Raw genomic sequence first — 23461 nt, forward strand, 5'->3', positions numbered from 1 at the left:
TTTCACACCTCTCCATTTGGCTACCACTTGATCTTTATAATTGTGTTATATTTACTATGACTTTTTTGTGTCTCATTCTTTCCATGTACATTGTCGCAGTTACTGTGTGCATTCTTTTCTTCACTCTTACTTCATTCTGTTATCAGTTCATATACATCTTTCCATGCCTCTCTGTATATATCACACACATCATTTCTTATGGCATGGTAGTACTACATTAATTTACAATAATTTGTTTAGCCATTCCCTAATTGATGGGCATCTACTTTTATCTCCTGTCTTGACGACCTGTTCTACTGCCTCTGTTCCTCAGTTCTCTGGCTTGGCACCAGCAGTCCAAAGCCTGTTTTCCCCTGCACTGGAAGATCAGAGCTTTGTAGCTTCTGGGTTGCAAGTCCTGGCAGGCTTTTGCTGTGGCAAAGCTGTCTGTCAAGTCCCAAGCAAATTTCCATAGCCTGGAGCTGGGGACCCCATGACACTGGAAAATGGGAGGGGGGGGGGCTAGAGTGTAAGGGTGGATTTTAATGTAAGCCTGTGTGTGTCCTTAGGTCTGCTAGTATAGCCTCACTGCTAGTAGCGTAAGAGGTAGGGGAGGTATGCTGAATGAACTCGGGGCCAGTGAGTGTTAGTTTCTAGGTGTTTTTTTAATACCTTGTTTTGGGTTCAGGGTTTCCTGGACCATGAAGAAGTTGAAGTTGTTTTATCTTTGTTGCATAATTTCTATTTTGGAGAGGTTTGAGGAGTTGTGGATAGGAGAAAATGTCTAGCTCACCATCTTCTTGCTCATGTGACCCAGAAGTCACAGTAATGTATTTTTTAAATTATTCATCATGACCAGGTTGGATTCATAACAAGAATACAGGAACACTTCAACGTTAAGAGAAATAGTAGATAATTTTTTTTGTTTTGGTTTAGACTTGTTTGGGCCTGGCACTAATGCTCAGAGAAAAGAGCTCAAACTCCTTAAAACTTCTTTTCCCCAAAACAGGAATAAAGAAGGGGACAATTTCTGGGTTCTACACAACCTAGCAACAAGTTTGCTGGGTCTTGCATTTGTCTACCTACTGTGACTTCCAGACCCCTGTGCACTACCATATGACCTGCCCTACTACCATAAAGTAGGCTCCCGTAGCACTCTATGAGTCACTAGGCCTTTCCATCTGTTCTTCAATTTAACCTTCTAATATATATCATCTCCTTAATTAGAATGTGAGCTCCTTGAGAACACAAATTTTCTCAGTTTTCTATCTGCACCCCCAGTACTTAGCAAAGTGCTTGTCATGATTATATCAAGAAAAAAAAATTCTTTAACAACACATTGCACTAATTAATGTTTTACAACCTTCCCAAAAAGCACAGGAATAGCAGCATCTTTCCTAAATATTATCTAAAGTTTTCGTTTAAAAAAAGCTTGCATTATTTAAGAAAAACAACAATAAATAAAAATAAACATACACACCATAAGTTTTTCTGACAAGATCACAGAAAAGCAAAGATGCCCATGGTTTTAGAGGATGTTCAAAAATGCTAAATAAAAAAAATGAGGAAATACACATAGGAAAAAAGAAGGGAACAGTAGTTTGCATTTGCAGGATTTGGTATTTTGCTTAGAAAAATCTAAAGATGGAAAAATTAATTGAAAGAATTAATAATTTAGTAGAGTAGCAAAATGTAAGATAAATCCAGAAAAATCAATCGTATTAAATATTTCTCAGAAAACTCAGCAGAAAGGACTACAAAGAAAATTTCCATTCAAAGTATCTACAATATACATAAAATATTTGGAATGTCAATCTAGCAAGACACAATCAGTAGCTGCACAATTTCAATTACAAAACACAACAGAAATAAAGAAAGACACAAAACAACTAGAGATATTCACGCACATGGGCCAATAGAAGGGAAATGATACGATCTCAATTACAGATTTAGCTCCATAGAAAATTGCCATAGGGATACATTATAAAACTACATGAAACAATAACAAAATTCATTTTGAGGAGCAAAAGGTCAAGAGAATTAATGGGGAAAAAAGAGATCAAGAGAGGCTAACAGAGGCAACTTTAAGATACTTACTAGCAGATATCCCCTAACCTCTTTCAGCCTCAGTTTTCCCATTTGTAAAATGGAGGTAATAATAGTACCCATTTCATAGAGTTGAAATGATAAAATGAGATTATATTTACAAAGTGCTTTGTGAATGTCAAAGTGCTATAAATATGCTAGTTATTATCATTAAAATTATGAGATCTCAAACTATATAATGAAGTAGTAATCCTTAATACTATTTGCTACTGGCTAAAAACAACAACAACAAAAACCAAGAAAGTGGAACAGAGTAGGTAAATACTGTGACATGACTGGCTCAGAAGTTATCTACTATTCAACAAACCAAAAATCATAATGTATTAGCGAAAGTGCTTCCTAATTAATAAGACTGCCTAGAAAAATTGGGGGAGCAACTTTGAAAAAAAAACTTGATTTTGACAAACTATAATCTTATACCATATACCACAATGAACTCCAAAAGGAAAAATGACCTAAATATAAAAGGTCATATCATTTGTTGTCATTCCTCAATTTAAGACCACCTCCTAAGTTTGCAATTCTTTTCTTTTTTCTTTAAATTCTGGTGGGGAATTTTTAAATAACTTTGACTTAGTAAAAATTAAAAAAACCTTTTACATAATAAAGTTAATAAAAGCTGTTCATGGAGAACATTGTGTTTGATAAAAGTCTGCTACCCCACATATATGTGTGTACATGTGTATGAGCTACTCTACTTCTCAATGCCCCTGGGATTTAACTCCCTAATCTTGAAGTTGGAAATATTTCATAGCTGATTCACAAGGTGGTTATTAGAAATAAAAAGAACAATAATCTTACTCATAATAATATAATACTACAACAAAAACTTATTATTTGCCTACTTTCTGCAGAGATTTGTAGTAGGTACTGAGAGAGACAGAATGTTTAAGTTATGTTAAGTATATTAAAGTGAAAATGTCCTATATGTAGCAAGAGATCAGAGGCCAGAGGTCAAAAGAAACATTAGAGTTGGAGATAAAAGATTTGGGAGTTATATGCATAGAGGTAGCAGTTAAAGTTGTAGAATGAATGAGTTTAAATGAACAAGGTGAAATTTTCCACAGCAAAGCCAGAAGAAATAAAGAATAATCAGAATAAATTACGCACAGATATAGGCTAACAAAACTTGGAACATGAAAGATATAGATGAATACCTTCAAAAATATAAAATACCAAAACTATCAGAAGACCAGATAAAGATCTTAAATAACCCAATCTCAGAAAAGGAAACAGATCTAGCTATAAAGGAAAAAAGCTCCTGGATTTGATGGATTCATGGGAGAATTCTATCAGACCTTTAAAGAACAGTTAGTACCTATAGTATTAACTTCAATAGTTCACAAATTATTTTCAAAAATTGAGAAAGAACTAAACCAGAATCCCTTTATGAGACAAATATGGTAATAATACCTAAACTAGGGAAAGAAGAAACACAAAAAGAAAACTATAGGCAACACCAATGATGGACATTGACTCAAAAATTTTAAACCAAATCCTATCAAACAGAGTACAGTAATTTACCTAAGAAATCATTATGATTAAGTGAAATTTATACTAGGGATGCAGGAATGGTTCAACATTAGGAAAACAACCAACATAATTAATCATATTAAAAACCCAAACATCCAAAACCCCCAACAGATAAATGGTCAAAGAATATAAATCACTATTTATTTATCTATTTATTTATTTATCTATTTATTTATTTATTTATTTATTTATTTATTTAATATTTTTTAGCTTTTCAGTATTAATTTTCACAAGAGTTTGAATTATAAATTTTCTCCCCATTTCTACCCTCCTCCCACTCCAAGATGGCACATATTCTGATTGCCCCATTCTCCAGTCAGTCCTCCCTTCTGTCACCCTACTCCCTCCCATCCCTTGTTCCCTTACTTTCTTGTAGGGCAAAATAGATGTTCATGCCCCATTGCCTGTATATCTTATTTCCTAGTTGCATGCAAAAACTTTTTTTTTTGAACATCTTCTTTTAAAACTTTGAGTTCCAAATTCTCTCCCCTCTTCCCTCCCCACCCATCCTCCCTAAGAAGGCAAGCAATTTAACACAGGCCACATGTGTATCATTATGCAAAACCCTTCCACAATACTCATGTTGTGAAAGACTAACTATATTTTGCTCCTTCCTATCCTATCCCCCTTTATTCAATTTTCTCCCTTGACCCTGTCCCTTTTCAAAAGTGTTTGCTTTTGATTGCCTCCTCCCCATATCTGCCCTCCCTTCTATCATCCCCTCTTTTTTATCTCCTTCCTCCTTCTTGCCTGTGGGGTAAGATACCCAATTGAGTGTGTATGTTATTCCCTCCTCAGGTCAAATCTGATGAAAGCAAGATTCACTCATTTCCCCTCACCTGTTCCCTCTTCCCTCCCAACACAACTGATTTTCTTGCCACTTTTATGCGGGATAATTTACCCCATTCTATCTCTCCCTTTCTCCGTCTCTCAATATATTCCTCTTTCATTCCTTAATTTAATTTTATATTTTTAGATATTGTCCCTTCATATTCAACTCACCCTGTGACCTCTGTCTATATATATATATGTGTGTGTGTGTATGTGTGTGTGTGTGTGTGTGTGTGTGTGTGTGTGTGTGTGTGTATTTCCTTCAGCTACCCTAATACTGAGGTCTCATGAATTATACACTTCATCTTTCCATGTAGGATTGTAAACAAAACAGTTCAACTTTAGTAAGTCCCTTGTGATTTCTCTTTCTTGTTTACCTTTTTATGCCTCTCTTGATTCTTGTGTTTGAAAGTCAAATTTTCTATTCAGCTCTGGTCTTTTCACTGAGAAAGATTGAAAGTCCTCTATTTTATTAAAAATCCATATTTTGCCTTGGAGCATGATACTCAGTTTTACTGGGTAGGTGATTCTTGGTTTTAATCCTAGCTCCACTGACCTCTGGAATATCATATTCCAAGCCCTTTGATCCCTTAAGAAGCTGCTAGATACTGTGTTATCCTGATTGTGTTTCCACAATACTCAAATTGTTTCTTTCTGGTTGCTTGCAGTATTTTCTCCTTGATCTGGGAGCTCTGGAATTTGGTGACAATATTCCCAGGAGTTTTCTTTGTGGGATCTTTTTCAGGAGGTGATCAGTAGATTCTTTCAATTTCTATTTTACCCTCTGGCTCTAGAATATCAGGGAAGTTCTCCTTGATAATTTCTTGAAAGATGATATCTAGGCTCTTTTTTTAGATCATGGCTTTCAGGTAGTCCAGTCATTTTTAAATTATCTCTCCTGGATCTATTTTCCAGGTCACCAGTTTTTACAATGAGATATTTCACATTGTCTTCCAATTTTTCATTCCTTTAGTTCTGTTTTATAATATCTTGATTTCTTATAAAGTCACTAGATTCCACTTGCTCCAATCTAATTTTTAAGGTAGTATTTTCTTCAGTGGTCTTTTGGACCTCCTTTTCCATTTGGCTAATTCTGCCTTTCAAGGCATTCTTCTCCTCATTGGCTTTTTGGAGCAATTTTGCCATTTGAGTTAGTCTATTTTTTAAGGTGTTGTTTTCTTCAATATTTTTTTGGGTCTCTTTTAGCAAGTCATTGACTTGTTTTTCATAGTTTTCCTGCATCACTCTCATTTCTCTTCCCAATTTTCCCTCTACTTCTCTAACTTGCTTTTCCAAATCCTTGTTGAGCTCTTCCATGACCTGAGACCAGTTCATGTTTTTCTTGGAGGTTTTTGATGTAGGCTCTTTGACTTTGTTGACTTCTTCTGGCTGTATGTTTTGGTCTTCTTTGTCACCAAAGAAAGATTCCAAAGTCTGAGTCTGAATCTGCATCCTTTTTCACTGCCTGGCCATGTTCCCAGCCAACTACTTGACCCTTGAGTTTTTCCTTGGGGTATGACTGCTTGTAGAGTAGAGAGTACTTTGTTCCAAGCTTGAGGGGATGTGCTGTTGTTTTCAGAGCTATTTCTATACAGCAAGCTCTGCCACACCAGCACTCCTCCTCCCCCAAGAACCGCCAACCCCAATGGGACTCAGATCTTAAGCAGGCTCTGTACTCCTGCTCTAATCCACCACTTAATTCCTCCTACCAGGTGGGCCTGGGGCCAGAAGCAACTGCAGCTGTAGTTCTGTAGCTGCATCACCCCCACTGTCCCTGGGGTGGTGGCCAAACCACGAACTCCTTCACTCTGTCACTGCAGCTTTTCCCACTATCCTTCTCTGTTGTCTTTGGTGTTTGTGGGTTGAGAAGTCTGGTAACTGCCACAGCTCACTGATTCTGGGCACTAGGGCCTGTTCTGCCCAGCTCCCAACCTCACTGGTCCGGGCACAGCCCACACTGGGGTCTGCTCCCCTCTGCTCCCAGCTCCATGCATGATAGACCTTACCCAGCGATCATCCATGTTGTCCTGGGCTGGAGCCCGCTTCCCTCTGCTATTTTGTGGGTTCTGCAGTTCTAGAGTTTGTTCAGAGCCATTTTTTATAGGTTTTTGGAGGGTCCTGGGGGAGAGCCCTAGGAGGGTCCTGGGGGAGAGCCCTAGGCAGGTCCCTGCTTTCCAGCTACCATGTTGGCTCTGCCCCCCTGATATTTTCCAATGGTCAAAGAATATAAACAGTTCTCAAAAGAACTACTAAGTACTCATAATTACACGAGAAAATGCTCCAAATTACTAATAGCAAGAGAAATGCAAATTAAAACAACCCAGAAGTTTCATCTCACTCCCTGCAAATTGGTAAAAATGACCAAAAATGGCAACAGTCCATGTTGGAGGGGGTGTGGCATGAAAGGCAGACTAATACATTGTTGGTGGAGCTGTGAAATGGTACACCCATTTTGGAAAGCAATTTGGAATCATAAATAAAATGACTAAAATGTCCATACTCTTTGAACCTAAGACTCCATTACTGGGCTTATATCCCAAGGAAGCCATCAATAAGAAAAAAGTCCTCAAATAGCACTTTTTGTGATAGCTAAAAACTGGAAGCAAAGTAGATATCCATTTTTTAGGGAATGGCTAAACAAATTGTGGTATGTGTATGTAATGGAATACTACTGTGCTGTAAGAAATGATGTGTGTAATGAATACAGAGAAGTGTGGAAAGATCTATATGAACTGATGCAAAGTGAAATAAGCAGAGCCAAGAAAACAATATACACCATAACTACAACAATTTGAATGGAAAGAAATACCAAAAGAATTAAAAGTAAATGTAATAAAATTATAATGATCAAGTGGTACTCAGATGAAGAGGAACAAAAAGATAACCCCAACCTACCCTTTCATGGAGATGGAAGTTCTACAAATGTTACACTCTGCACATGTTTTTTGACTTTCTCAATGTGTTGATCAGGTGTGCTCACTTTTTTTCTTTTTCCTCTCTAAAAAATACTATTTGTCATAAGGTATGGCTCTTGCGGACAGGCAGGGCAAGGGATACATGCAGTACCATGGTGATAAAGCAGAAAACATTAATAAACATAAAAATACAAAAAAGAAGTGAATGAGATTGCCAGAGTAGAGAGATAAGAAGAGGACTAAGAACTGATTCTTGGGATAATATTGGTATTAAAAAGTCAAGAGCATGAGAAATGAGAAAAAGAATTAAGAGTAATGACTTTGATTTTCAACAGCCAAACTAAGGGTCTTTAAAGTGAGCAGAGCCAAAATTGGAAGCCATGTTGCACGGAATAAGTTTGATTTGATTGTATACTTTTTTTTTTTGTCCCTGTTCTGTCTACCATGTTCTGCAATGGCCTTGAATCCTCAGCCCCAGCTCTTGAAATAGGGAGAAGTCAATTGGCAAAAGATAGACCTTAGTAAGTCCTTTTTGTGATATCAAGTTCCCCAGAACACAGATCTAAACTCTACATGACTGATGAAATGGTACCTCAGAAATGTTTTAATTTATATTTCTCTAATTGTTAGTGATTTAGAATATTTTTTAAAATGACTATTGATAGCTTGGATGTATTCTTCTGAAAATTGCCTATTACATCCTCTAATCATTTATTAATTGGAGAATAGGTCTTATTTTCATAAATTTGACTCAGTTCCCTATATATGTTAGAAGAGACCATTATCAGATCCTTGCTGCAAGGATCCTCCCCTCCTCCAATTTCCCATTTCTTTTTTTTAATGTTCTACTATTTTAAAACTTATTTTGTTAAATATTTCCCAATTACATTTTTATCTGGTTCAGTGGCCTCAATACTGCCAGGGTGCATGTTTGATACCTCTGGTGGAAACCTACTCAATCAGAGATCATGTTCTGTTCATCTTTGTAGCCTCCACAGGAGGTGGTACATAAGAGTTACTTGATAAGTGTTTTTGAAATAAATTAAGTTCCAGAAAGAAAATCTGGGCATTGGAAGAAGTGACAATATATTCTTTAGGTCATATGTTTTATCGCACAGATTCTCTTCGTGAAATTCAATTTTTTAAAACATATCTTTAAAAAGATAATCATTCATAGAAATGAGCTAAATTCCAGAGAGTGAACCTGGGAGCTAAAATGTGGCAGCTGCTAAATCATGTATGGTCCTGATTGTGGCCCCACAATATTTGAATGGTTTCTTTCTGGCTGCTTGAAGTATTTTCTCTATGACCTGGGAGCTCTGGAATTTGGCTATAATATTCCTGGGAATTTTCATTTTGGGATCTCTTTCAAGTAATGGTCAGTGGAATCTTTCAATTTCTATTTTATCCTCTCCTTCTAGGATAATGGGGAAGTTTTCCTTTATACTTTCTTGAAATATATCTAGAATCTTTTTTTGTTCATGGCTCTTGGATAGTCCAATAATTCTTAAATTATTTCTCCTTAATCTATTTTTCAGGTCAGTTGTTTTTCTGATGAGATATTTCACATTTTCTTCTATTTTTAAATTTTTAACTTCATTTTATTGTTTCTTTGTATTTCATGAAGACATTAGCTTCCACTTGCCCAATTCTGTTTTTTAAGGAATTTAATTTGAGGCATTGTTTTAAAGTTGTTTGGAATGGAATGTTAGGAGAGCTAGGCTGAGTATTTCCTCTGCTCTGCCATCTTGGTTTCATCCCAGAAGTCCACAGCACATTCTTTAGACTCTGCATGGAAACTACACTGTATTTAGAGTGATAATCTCAAATCAAATGATCCCAAGTATAAAAGAATATCCTCTGACATTATCTGAGATAATCTGGGGATGCTACAACATCAATATATTGGCCAGCTCTGTTGAACCACTTTTCCAAGCAACTTTTCCAAGGCCTGAAATTGTCAAATCAGCTTCCAAAAATACTTCACCATCAGGGCCAATTACTTCTAGCATTCTTGGAGCCAGCTCATTACCCCCTCTCCAGGGGGGCTGAAGTTCCACCCTCTCAAGAGAATGAATCACTGACTGATCCACAGTTTTTCCTGCCCCTCTGGGGCACACTCTTGCAGCCCTGCTCTCTGAGTGCAGCCCAATTTCCTGCTTCTCTTCCAGTTTTAGTTGCATTGGTTTTGTTTATATAAAAACTTTTTTAGTTTTATGTCATCAAAATTGTCCATTTTACCTGCTGTGAACTTCTCTATTTCTTGTTTGGTCATGAACTCTTCCCCTAGTTTCTTCCCTACTCTTTTAATCTAGTTATGATGTCTCTCTATCACAAGTTCTAGAGCCACTCTCCCAACCCCCACTCACCCAGGCAGGCTGGGTCTCCACAAGGCAGCTGTTGTTTCTCCTTTTTAGGGGACCCTGAGGGTGCAGGTGTAATGCTTACAGACCCCTACAGTTATCAGCTGATATGAAATAAAAGAAGTATAGGTACAAAACAAATGACTCAACCAGAGGCGCTCTTTCACAAGTACATAGCCCAAGGGAAACTGGTCTCAAACTTACTACATGCGATTTGGCAAAGGGGGTAAATATATTCCTAGCAGTCCTTTTCTCCCTTCCAAGGAGCCCTCATGAAGTTACCCTTATGTGTGGTGTAGTTTTCTGCTGGGCTCACTGTAGATTCTAGAAGCTGCCTTTCCTCAGTATGTCCAGTTTGTCTTCAGCGCCTTCTGTGGACATTGTCACCAGTCTCTACAATTCTAGGGACACTGCTAAGACACCTATAAGAAGTTCAAATTTTCCAACTCACCAAAATTCAAAACATTCTCCTATGGTCAAGATGAGGCTGAGAGCGTGGAGGGGGAGAAATGGTGAGGACTGAGGCTCTTCTCTACCAAGTGACTCCTTCTGAGTGGCTTGGATAGAACTCACCTAAATTCTTATCATCTAAACTGTCAGATTCTGAAATATTTGGCTGGCAAACTGGCTTGTTACTTTGTAAAAGGCTTACAGAAGGAAATCAGTCACATTCTTATACTGTTGGTGGAACTGTGAATTTGTCCTGTCATTCTGGAAAGAGATTTGGAACTATGCCTAGAAAGTTACCAAACTGTACATACCCTCTGAACCACTATTCCACTACTAGGTCTACACTCCAAATAAATGAAGGAAAGAAGAAAAGGATCTGTATATACACAAAAATATTTATAGTAAGTCTTTTCATAGTAGCTAAAATTTGGAAATGAATGGGATATCCTCCTAATGGGGAACAGTTTCAGTTTCAGAGAAAATTGGGAAGACTTTTATGAACTTAATAAACTGAAACAGAGATAATAGTTGTAAAGGCTCTCAGCACAGTGCCTGGTGCAAAGGAGGTGCTATGTAAATGCTTGTTCCCTTCCCCTTCCTCTTCTTCTTCCAGTCAAAGAGGAGAGCCAACTAAATACAGAGACAGAGTGTTGAAAGCTGAAGCAATATCCATGATGAGATTTCTGATGATGAGTCCATCCTGGAAGGAAGCATGACATTTGAGGGATTGAAAGAAAGCAGAGCAGCTAGTGAGAAATAAAGAAAAAACCTACAATATATTATTAAAATGCTGCTTAATAAAATCTAGAAAAGGAACGTAGTGATCACAAGAGCCCGAACAGCTTCATCAAGAAGAGGTCATTACAGACTAATGTTTCCTTTTTTTAGAGTATCACGAGGCTGGTATATGAGGAGAATGCCCTAGTCATAGTTTATTTAGAATTCAGTACAGCATCTGATAAAGCTTATTAGGCGGTCATTGTTAAGTAAATAAAAGCATGGTTGGATGGATTTTGAAGTGATCACATGAAGACAGAGATATATGAATGTCAACTTGGAGAAAAATATCAAGATTCCTAAGAACCTGTTCTTGGGCCTATACTATTAAAAACTGACTTACATAAAGGCACTCATTGCACATCAAATTTGTTGATGACAAAAGCTAGGACAAATAGTTAATGTGTTGAAAGTACAGTCAGTAAAATGATGGGTCAACAGACTAAAATGATACATCTGAAATACAGGAGATAAAGTTTAACATAAGTTAATGTAAAGTCTAATTCTGGGTTCAAAGGATCACATTCTGGTTCAAAGGATCAAATTCATCCATTTAATATGGATTTATTGTGACTAGATTTTAGTTCATATTACTGGGATTTTTTGGTGACATGCAAGTGAAGTACACACCATGAGTCGAGTGTAACATGGCAGCCAAAAGGGCTAATAAAATTTTACATTTCATTAAAAAAGTCAATGTCCAGAACACAGGGAATGAGGGTCTTGATGAAATCTGCTCTGGTCAGATCATAGGTGGAGTACTGTGTTCTGTCTGGGCATTTCATTTTAGGAAGGACATTGATAAGAGGGAAAGCATTCAGAGGAAAGTGACCAAGATAGTCAAAGGCCTTGAAATTATTATGTCACATAAGAATTAGCTGAAGAAACTGTGAGTGCTTAGTCTACAAAAGAGAAGAAACATGATAGGAGAAACATAACAGCAATCTTCAAATATCTGAATGGCCATCATATGCTAGAGAGATTATACTTAATCTGTTTGGTCCCAGAAGACAGAACTAGGGGCAATGAATAGAAAGTACAGAAAGAAAAATTTCATTTCAATGTAAATTCAATACAATTAAACAAACATTAAATAAGTCCCTACTACATGCCAGTAATTCTAGAAATATAAAGACAAAAAATGAAACATACTATGTGTATGTATATTTCTGTGAGTGTGTGTGTGTGTGTGTATGTGTGTGTGTGTGTGAGAGAGAGAGAGAGAGAGAGAGAGAGAGAGAGAGGGAGAGAGGACTTCAAGGAGGAAAGAACACTAATACCTTGTGGTTCGTCCTTCCTTCTCGAAGAGGAGGAGGACCATGACATCAGGAAGATGATAACATGACTTGCAATTGAATTGGATTTGAGTGAGGGAAGGCTGTTCAAAATCACCAGCCTCACTTTTTCCTCCAGAGCCATCTGGGTCCAGTGGCCAGATGTAGATCGGGACGACTGAGATGGCCCAGGATGCAGTAGGAGATCCTGGCCTTTTTAAACTAAGGTCTAATACCTAAGGAGATCAGGAAAGGTATCCTGTAGGAGGTAGTACCTGAGCTACACTTTAAAGGAAGCTTTGGGTTCTAAAAGGTAGAAGTAAGTAAGAGGGACAGAATTCCAGGCACAGGGGTCAATCTGCACAAAAAGCATAGAAGTAGGAGATGGAATGTCATGTACAGGGAACAGCAAGTAAGACAGTTTGGCCAGAACTTAGAATGAATGAGGGGGAGTAACATGACATTTGTCTGAAAAAAATAGATTGGTACCAGGCTGTAGAGGGTTTTAAATGTCAGACATAGGATCTGTATTTCATCCTAGATGTATTCGAGCTCCACTAAACTTTCCTGAGCAAAGAAATCACATGGTCAGAACTGTGGTTCTGGAATATCGATTTTGCAGCTCTGTGGAGTATGGATAGCAGAGGGAAAAGACTAAAGGAAGGCATACAAATTAGATGGCTATTACAGTAATAACGGCAAGAGGCACTGAGGCCCAGAACTACAATGGTGATTGTGTTAATGGACAGAAATGAGATATTATGACAGGATTTGCAAAGTGACTGAAGGGGGTGAAGAGTCCCTGACTCTCTGAGACAGCTCCTGAGAACCTGAGTGAGTAGGTAGAACTCTTGACAGAAAGAGGCAAATTATTAGGGAAAAGGATTGGGTAGGGGGTAGGAATAGATGCTTGGGGAGATGATGAGTTGCTTTTGGACATACTGAGTCTGAGAGGCCTATGGGACACCAAGGCAAGGCATGTGTTCATGAGGGATTGCAACTCCTGAAGAAAATGAAGGCTAGATATATAGATTTGAGTGCATCATTTGTTTAGAGATAATTGAATTCAGCGGGGTTGAAGAAATCATTGAGAGAATGTGTATAAAAAGAGAAGAAGGTCTAAGTTAGATATTTGGTGTGGTATACCACTGTGCCGAGGAGGTGGGATATGGATGATGGTCCAGCAAAGAAGACTAAGTAGTAATTGCTAGGCAGATAGGACTAGAACCAAGAGAATGTTATCTCAAAAACCCATCTAACTGAAAAACTATCCCAAAGTGGAATGGACAGCCTGGGGAAGGACTGGGTTGTCCCTCACTTGAGATCTTCAGATGAAGATTGGATGACCATTTGTTGTGAATATTATACTGGAAATTTTTGTTCAGGTACAAGTTGTATGCCTCTGAGATTCCTTCTATCTCAAACTCTCTGTTTCCATGAACCACTATAATAGGGAGTACCATATCTGCTACCTAGTTAGCAGAGCTATGTAACCTTAAATCACTTAACTAACTTTTCCAAGTTTCAATTTCTTTATAAAGGGACAGGATTAAATAACTACTGAGATCCCTTCCTTCCAGTTCTGACATATTATAATTCTATTAAGAACTTGTTAATCAGAAAGACCAAATAAAGAAAACATTAGCATTGGCTCCAGTAGCCAAAACAGTAAATAATGTTCAAAGGCTCTTTATGAGATAACCAAATAGATTAACAATCATCTTCCTATGAGTAAAAGCTTTATAACAAATACATTTATATTTGATGATTATTCTTTTGTACTTAACCTGACACTCATATGAAAATAAAATTTTTATCAGACTCCCACAAACAGGCCTTTCTTGGGAAAAGTATAAACATCAAAAGAAAAATAGTTATACTCACTGTTAATTTGAGGTTGCTTAGGAGGAATTCTTATTTAATTAGAAAAGATTTATATTAAAAAATCTAGACTATGAAGATTCAGTTCAAGAATATGTATTGGCTACTTTCTGTGTGCATTACCCGAGGTTTCAGAGATACAAAGTCAAAAAGTTACAATCTTCCTTTCCTTAAAGAGATTACATTCTCTTTAGAGTGGTTAAAACATGCACATAGAAAAACCAAGATAATTTGAGAACCTAACAACTTGGGGAGTATGTGGAAAGCCTGTAGAGAGCTGAGACTTAGGAGATAGGCATTCTAGGAGGTTGAGATGAAGAAGATTTGCATTCCTGGAATGAAAAATAGATTGTACAAAGGCATGGAGATGGGAAACGGAACATTAACTTCAGGGTTAGCTCCTGAACTTCTTCTTGTTAGTTCTATATATTCCATTAGTGTCCTGTGTATTTTCCCTGCCTGTACCCCATGCTTGGAATGCTCTTTTTAATTTCTGCTTCCTAGTTTTCTTCAAGTGCCACCTAACATCTTATTTCCTATAAGAAGCCTTTCTCCTCAATTTATACTGTATATAGCTTGTTTGGACATAGTTGTTTGCATACTGTATCCCTTATTAGACTGCCAAGCCCCTTGGAAACAAGGACTGTCTTTTGCCTTTCTTTGTAAATCTACTGCTTAGCACAATTCCCAGCATACAGGAAGCACTTAACAAGTGCTTGCTGACTGACATGTTACACAATTTCTACCATTTCCCTGTATAAACTGGAATAGCTTTTCTGTAATTTCTGGTATCAATGGCCTGGTCTTGTATTGCTATCACAAGCCATTTATTTGATATGTTTTTGTTGACATATCGCTGACTGAGTTCATGTGCAAGAAGGCCATGAAGGGCCTTTTGAATCCACGCTTGAACCTTAGACTCTAACTATAAGTTAAATTGAAAAAATCCAATGGCAAGCACTTACTGTCAGCTTTTATTTTTGTTCCATGAAGAGAAATTTGTCAGTCGTAGAAGTATTTTTCTAAGTTTTTAACCTATCGTTGTTATTATTATTATTATTACTGGACTATAAGCTCAGCATCTTATTTACTATTCCATGCTGCCTTTCAGAAAGCAGCAGATCTTTGTTATGACCACTGATAAAATCATATCAGTTTTTGATTAACTACTTGATGAATGCCTAGGGCTTTTGTGGCAAGAACTTGCCTTTCTGGGTCTTCAGCATCTGTTTTCGTAGCGCTTTCAGGAACAGGTACCAGGCTGCATATCTATATTGTTTCCCAGAATGATGGCTGAGAACATGGGAATGGAAGTAACACTATTACCAAGGCTCTGGTTTCAGGGTCTTGGGCGCTCTCCATCAGAGTCTGAGTGAAGAGAGATGATGGTAAAGGTGGTGATGATGGTGTGACTTGCAGCTGAAACCTTCCATATGTGTTGTCTCCCCCATTAGACTGTGAGCTCCTATACACTCAGTCTATTTACTACAACATGCTGCCAGAGGTACGATGAGGGGCAGGAGGGAAAGAACAAGAATTTATTAAAAGGCTACTTTGTGCTTAGACTCGTCAGTCCACAGCTGACAAATGGGGAGGGGTGTCAAAAGTGGTACTGCAAGAACCAAGGATGTGGGCATACCCAGGTCATGCTAGGCTCTTAAAACAATTCTTATTTCAATGGGTAGGCCACCTAGTTTTTTTGTTCTAAATACCTGGGCAACTCAGTGATGCAAAGAAGCGCTTAGGTTTTACAGGAAGGTGAAGGTTCATACTCAGGTAAGTCTGATTAGTTTCTCATCGCATCAAAAAGATTCAGAGTGCCTTGTAGTACAAAGTAGCCATTTAATAAATGTTTGTTGAATCAATGCCATTCTTGCTGTTGATTTTGATTAGGTTTATTTGCACACTAAAACAGATGGGATTGTTGACAGGCAGATTTTACTCTATTCAAGGGATCTATAAATTGAAAAAGTTGGAGAAACAATGATTTTGACTTGTAACCAATATGTATGTCAAATTTTCTTTTTCCTGATCTGCTGTTATTTTCTTTATGTAAGCCGTTCTGTATGCCTAAAACACAGTCCTTCTTTACCACTGCCTCTTAGAATCACTAGTTTTCCTTCAAAGCTTATTAGAGAGATATTTCCTGAGCTCCTCACTGATAAATGTCGTTTCTCTCCTGAAATATTTTATATTTAGATGGAGTGGTCAGCCTGGAATCAGGAAGACCCAAGTTCAAATCCTGCCTCAGATACTTACCAGCTGTGTGACCCTGGGCAAATCACTTAATCTCTATTTTGTCTAGCTTCCTCTTTTGCAAAGTGGGGGTGATAATAATTGCACCTACTTCACAGGATTATTGTGAGGATCAAATGGGAAAATATTTGTAAAAAGTGCTTAGCAGTGCTTGGCACTTGGTAGGCACTACACAAATGCTCATTTCCTTCCCTCTTTACTTATGTCATATTTCCCCTTTAATCCCCCTGAGGCAACGGCAGTTTCTTTTATGTCCGTATCTCTAGTGTCTAACAGTGTTGTATATAGTAGGCGGGTAATAAAAGTTTGATGAACTGAACCAAATTCTAATGTAATTATACAGATAGGAGGCTAGGTTTTTCATACGAGGATAGGTGGTCCAAACTCTTTTGAGGGATTATAGACCTCCCTGAAGAGGCTCTGCAGAATTCTATGGCTTGATACTATCAAAACAATATCATTTACAAAGACTAGCATCTGGTGGAACTATAGAGAGAACTGGCCATCTTCCATGACAGCAGCAAAAAATTTCAGTAAGCACACATATATGTTCTCATTTGATTCCTCACTTAATATTAATAATCAAAAGATAGACCAAAGTCATTTTTGTCCTGAGATATTTCCAGGAATCACATAATTTTTGAAAATCAGAGGATACTCTGTTGAAGAAGAGCCTTAAAAACGGGTTTTTGTTCTGCTGAAGCCAATGATTTTAGTTAAACAATAAGTACAGTAGGAACTTATTCTCATTGAACAATTCTGTGACTATAAAAGCAGTTTTGTGACTATAAAGACATCATTTTTTCTATTGTCCAAACTATGATATGCAGTTGTATGAACAATCTGTAGGAATGATCCATTAGTATATTTGTATTAGACAGAGTCTGTAAATAAAGTGACTCCTCTCTTGGATCCTAGATATTTCTTACAACCAGAATTGAATAAGAGAAAGACAGTGGGCAAGGTTGCTTTTGAAATAATGTATTATTCTTTCAATGACTATAAGCTTCTCCTTGAAACAAAAGATAACCACTTTCGAGGCGGGGGAAGGAGAGGAATCTGGGTGTCATTTATAGAAGGCAGTTTATACAATCTGTTCTCTCGCCCATGGCTATTCCCATTCCCTCTAATATAAGCCACAAAACTGTCTGGACAGGCAATATCTCTAAATAGAAGAGACAAGATCAGGACTCACAGGTCACTGGAGAGTAGCATATTAAATCAGAGCTGAATTCGATCTCTCAGAATGAGCTCCCTCCTGAGCATTTTGAAAGGGGGTAGGGATGAGGGGGAAGATTCCAGGTAGATTCCCATCTTATTCCAGGACCCTCCTCCAAAAACCATTCCATCCTTAGAACCCTTGGGGATAAAGGAGGAAGAGAAAATAATTTCCCTTGTACCCCAGCAGAGCCAGTTCTCTTAGTCAGTACCAATCATGTACACATTTGCTTCCACTAGCCCCATAGTTAAAGATCAACCTCATAGCAAGAGAAGTACCATTTCCTTCCTGACCCTACACAGCACCTCCTTTAAGCTATGTTTATAAACAAAATGCTAGAATGAAGGAAGGGTACTTTCTAACTACAGTCAATAGGCTGTAGGGTGCCATCCTCTCCTCATCTTCTCTGGTCAAATGGCAAGAAACTCCAGACTACATCAGTTCATTAACAGCACCAATCCGCACATCTCTCTGCCTTTCTTCCTTTGACCTTTCCTCACTCTCAACAGCACCTAGTTTGTAGTTCTTCAGAGGTTGAAAGTAGTGTTACAGGACCATCATTTTAAAATCAAAGTTCTTCAGGTGATGCTGACTCCCTGTGAGTAATAGGATACCACAGTCTCGAAAGGATCAAAATTGTAGGTCACTTAAAGATCAATGGAGAAGTGTATGTTGGGCATAATTAGGATATGAAGACATTATCAATAAATGTTTGTTCACCGAATAAAGAACTGAGCAGGAGAAGTGTTATGTTTCATCAAAGAGATGTACGACCAGAAAAGAAGGTCAGTCAGTCATGTAGTAAGAACAAGGGATAACTTACAGCCATGCTCCACCGGTATCCAAGCAATAACAGGTAATGCAGGGAAAGTCCTCAAGTATGTTGGGTAGAGCTGTGATGGACTATGGGAGGACATAGGAGTCACAAGGATTGTGATCTCCATTGTTGGAAGGAATATTCACATCGATGAGATCAAAGATCCATTGAAGTATCATAGTAGATGACTACCAATATGCCTCTATTTAGATACTGTTTCATTTATATAAGACATAAAGAACCTCTCTGTTAATTTATTATATGTAAAATATGTATTTTATATAACATGCATATTAGATCAGATTTCTACATCTGAATTTCCTTTATATGTGACTGGTACACTTTCCCCTTGGAGCTTTTCCCCATGTCCCTTTTGGAAATATAATGACAGCCCAGAAGCCTCGATATTGTAGCTTTTGTCGTGGCTTTGAAGAATATTCATGGACACAGCATGGGAAGGGATCTCAGATATCATTCAGTCCAACCCATCCTGAACAGGAGTCATCTCCCTTTTCCCCCTACATACATATTAAATTTCTAACAAGTAGTTATCAGGTATCCACTTGAAGACATCCAGTTACGGGGAACCTAAGCCAAACCATCCTACTTTTGAACAGCCATTATTGTTTGAAAATTTTCCTTATATTGAGCCAAACTCTTTCTCAAACTCTCTCCCATGGTCCTTAGTTTGCCCTCAAGGGCTAAACCAAGCAATCTCTTTTCCATAACCACAGCTCTTCAAATGCTTAAAGACCTAAATTTACAGATGAAAATAAAGCTGTAATCAATAGAACTCATCGTTTCCATTGAGGGCAGCAGCATCTTCCACCAGTCACCCAGATTCCTAAACTTGGAATCAGTCTTGACTCTTTCCTTCTCCTTCACACATCCAAATCCAGCTACAAAGTCTGTTCTACCTCCACAACATATCTCACACCTGTCCTCTCTACTCATATGGCAACCATCCTACTTCAGACTCTCATTCCCTTTTGCCTACATTATTACAGCAATCTCCGAATTGGATTCTGTATTTTTAAGTCTCTCCCTTTAGAATAAAACATAAGTCCTGTGGCTCACATTTAAAGCAATTGTAATCTTGTTCCATCCTACCTTTCTGGATTTATTTCACATAATTCCCTTTCATGTACTCTACTTTCTAGATGAAATGGCTTACCTTCTATTTCCTGAATTCAATATTTTATCTCTCATCTCCACACTTTTGCATATGGATGGCCCCTAAGTCTGGAATATACTCTCCTGTCCTTACACTCACCTCTACCTCTCAGAAACCTTATTTTCCTTTAAGGATCAGCATAAACAGGGGTAGAGAACTTGCAGCCTCCAGACCACATGTGGCCTTCTAGGTCCTTGGGTGTAGCTTTTTGACTGAGTCCAAGTTTTACAGAACAAATCCTTTTATTTAGGGGATTAGTTCTGTGATGTTCGGATTCAGTCAAAGAGCTGTACTTAAGGACCTAGAGCACCACATATTGCCTCAAGGCACCCTTGGATAGGGCATAGGTGTCATATCTTACCAGGGAAGAAATTTTTTCAGTTCCCCCTATCTATTAGTGATCTCTCTTCAATTATTTTGTATTTACTTTTCTGGTTATTAGTTGTATCTCCTAAAACTCCAACCCCACCTGCCATCTCAACACCCTTCATCCTCCCTTCTCCCATTAGAACATAATTTTGACCAAAGAAACAATTTCATGCCTTTTATTTTACTGGAAATTAATGTCTGTTGAATGGGCCCTTTTTTGAATAATCACTGTTGGTATGTCTGAAGTATCCTTTGCTCACCTGTAAAATTTCTCATGATAGGGAAGTACTGGGATGAAAAGGGCCAGAAAAGGGAGATATAATTTATTGGTGATGACTCCATCTCTGTGACACTTCAATCTCAAAAGACCAGAGTAAATTCACTGATTTCTGTTTTTGAAACAGGATTTCATAGCCATATTTTTAAAGGTCAGAAAGAAAAAGTAATTTTTAGATAAAAACATACTACTACATCTTAGGTTTAAACTTTGTTAGGTTCCTGTTAATACTCCCAACCTGTAGCTGCTCCTCAAAATATTGATCAAGACAGAGAAAAGGCAGAGATTTTCTATCTGAAAAGATGATCCTATGACCAAAAAAATTAGACCTTAGAGTTTAAGTCTTTAGGTAGTTTTGAGAAAACTAAAGTGGAAAAAAAGAGACCCCTTACTCTGTATTAGTGATAAAAAGCAAGACTATATTTTGTTTCTCAAAACCTCCCTGAAGTTTCCAAATGAATCCAGAAGCTCTGCAGCTATCTTCAGAAAAGTTCTCTGATAACCTGAGGCCCAGAATGTTGAAGCTGGGAAAGAATTTCATTATAGGTAGCACTGTAAGATCTATGAATAGGAATCTCCTCTACAACATCTCTGACAAGTGGTTATACACCTCCTACTTAAAAACTTCTGGCAATGGGGATGTCAATACCTGTGAAGTCAGCCCATTCAACTTCTGCACAAGTAAACTGATTTCAACAAACCTTTATTAATCAACCATTGAATATATACAGAACCTCGGCCTAAGCAGAAGAGGGATGGAGGAGGAAATGTGAATTAGAAGCTTAGATCAGAAGTGGTTCCTGCCCACATGGAGTTTATAACCTAGTGGCTTATAGAATAGAGACAGCTAATTTAATCCGCAATACTATCTGCATCTAAATTCCCTAAACTCCCACAATTCCTTTTGTTTTTATAATTCACATAAACAGGGAGAGGAAGGGTAAGTAGAGTGGTCCTGGCACTGGAAAATGGTATGGGAAAGTAAGTAGAATGTGTCCCTACAGGTGGGGTTGGGGAAAAGATGGGAGAACAAGCGAGGATGGCAGGGATTTGAATCAATCGAGAGGTGGAAGGGTGGGGATTGTGGTGAAGGCTACGGGCAGGGATAGGGATAGTGGTGAGGAAGAAGACCGGGCATGGGCTAAAGTACAGGGATGGAGAGAGAGATGGGAAATAAGGAACTGGACCAAAGTTGGGGGTGGGGAGAGTGGGGAAAGGTCCGGGGAGTGAGGCCGGGAATGAGGAGCTGATACGGAGTTGGGAGGCAGGCAGGGGTTGGGGACAGAGATGGGAGATGTGGGGTTTAGGGAGGGGTTGGAGACAAGCATGAGGTCTGGGACAGGGGGAGGCGTGGGAAAGGGTGCTGGGACCAAGCTGAGGACTGGGGAACAGCTGTACCTCCCGCTGGTCCGGCTCGTCTCAGTGACATCTCCTAGCCCTGCCCAAGAGGCGGGAAAGCTGCCCGCCCAGCCTCAAGGGCCGCCCGCGGAGTCCAGCCGATACCGGAGCGGAGTCTCGGGCAGGTCTGGCCTCATACAGCCCAGGCCAGGGTCCCCCAACGGGACTCAACTGACCCTTGAATAACCGGAACCCCTTCGAAGGCAGTCTCGCCCTCTCCTCACCTTGTTGCTTGACGCCGGACATGGCTCCAGAAGAGGCCAGGGGAACTCCAGCTGTCGGGAAACAGCACCATCACTCCATTCCGCACCTTTCCGGAGGCCTGCCCCCCTAAGCCCCGCCCGTGAAGTTCGTTTGCCCAATCCGAATCCTGCTTAACGTTATTTTGCTGTCAATCACTATCATTCTGGCCTTTGATTGGCTATCTTGAAGCGAAAGGCCAAGTTATGGTAATTAAGCGAAGCTTTCCTGCCAGAAGTTGTCTATTGAGCATGCGTGTTTCCGACTGCCAAACCTTAGGTTAACCGACCTTCTCCGTTTAGCAGAGGCTGGTAGTTAGTCTTTGAGTAGTGGTCTTAGGTACGATGTCAGACCAGTTCGAGCAGTTATATAGATTGTAATGGTCAACCCCATTAGTTTATTAATTAGATTGTAAGCTCCTTGAGGGCAGGGACACTTTTACCTCTTTTTGTGTTAAAACTATTTTATGGAGAACTCACACAAGGCTGGGGCTCACAAAGTGGTCAGAAGGGGTGATAGAAGGACACTCAAGGTCTCTCTTAAGAACTTTGGAATTGATTGAGTAACCTGGGTGACACTGGTACACGACCACCTAGTGTGGCCTGCCTTCATCAGAGAAGGTGCTGTGCTCTATGAACAAAGCAGAGCTGAAATAGCACAAAAGAAACGTGAGGTGCACAAATTTAGAGAATCCACCCCAAATGGTCCCATGGACTATTTGAGCCTAACCAAACCTGTGGTGGAACATTCTGAACTAGTGAGCTTGTACTGATCTGATCAGCCACAGTCGGACTGTAGCTTGATTCTAACATAGTGATGTCATTTTGGTCCTCTTTGAGAACAAAGGACAACAGCCACTATTAGGTGCTTAATAAATGTTTAGATTGATTGGTTTATAAATGAGACTCAAAGAGGGGCCTGAACCTAGGTTTCCTGAACTTCCAATCCAATAATATTTACACGATAAATAAATTAATTGATAATAATGAAGCATCTAAGTGGTGAGGGGTGGGGCTAGGGGTTGGGAGTGGGCTAGGAGTCTCAGTGGATAGTGTCCCTGACCTGGAGTCAGGAGGACCTGAGTTCAGATGTGGTCTCAGACACTTAGTAACTGTGTGATCCTGGGCAAGTCACTTAATCCTGTTTGCCTCAGTTCCTCATCTGTAAAATGAGCTGGAGAAGGAAATTGCAAAGCCACTCCAGTATCTTGGCCATGAAAAGCCCAAATGGGGTCACAAAGAGTCAGAAACTACTGAAACAACTGAACAACAAAGTGGTGAAATGGATAGAGTGCCAAGCCTCCAGAACTGAGTTCAGATGTGACCTCAAACTCTCACTAGCTGTATGACCCCTGGCAAGTGACTTAACCTCTTTTTTGCCTCAGTTTCTTCATTTGTAAAATGGGAATAACAATAGCATCTATCTCCCAGGGTTGTTGTGAGGATCAAATGAGGTAATAATTGTAAAGTGCCTAACACCTAATAAGTGCTATATAAAGATAGTAATTGTTATCAATCACATTATTAGGTAGCATTTGTATGGAGCTTTAAGACTTGTATTTTACATATATTTTCTCATTTGATCCTCACAACAACCTTGTTT

At 38.8% G+C, this 23461-nt stretch overlaps 1 protein-coding gene across 1 annotated transcript in view; it reads right to left on the bottom strand.

Moving 5' to 3' along the window:
• ERICH1 (glutamate rich 1) overlaps nucleotides 1-21958 on the bottom strand; it is a 98062-nt gene extending 76104 nt beyond the window's left edge. The window contains exon 1 of the mRNA XM_036751058.1: nucleotides 21844-21958. Coding sequence (XP_036606953.1) covers nucleotides 21844-21865 — 22 coding nt within the window. The 5' untranslated portion in view covers nucleotides 21866-21958. The remainder of the gene's footprint in view (nucleotides 1-21843) is intronic.
• Between the last annotated feature and the right edge of the window lie 1503 nt (nucleotides 21959-23461).

The sequence above is a fragment of the Trichosurus vulpecula genome, chromosome 3, assembly GCF_011100635.1.
Source record: "Trichosurus vulpecula isolate mTriVul1 chromosome 3, mTriVul1.pri, whole genome shotgun sequence".
Classification (NCBI taxonomy): Eukaryota; Metazoa; Chordata; class Mammalia; order Diprotodontia; family Phalangeridae; genus Trichosurus; species Trichosurus vulpecula.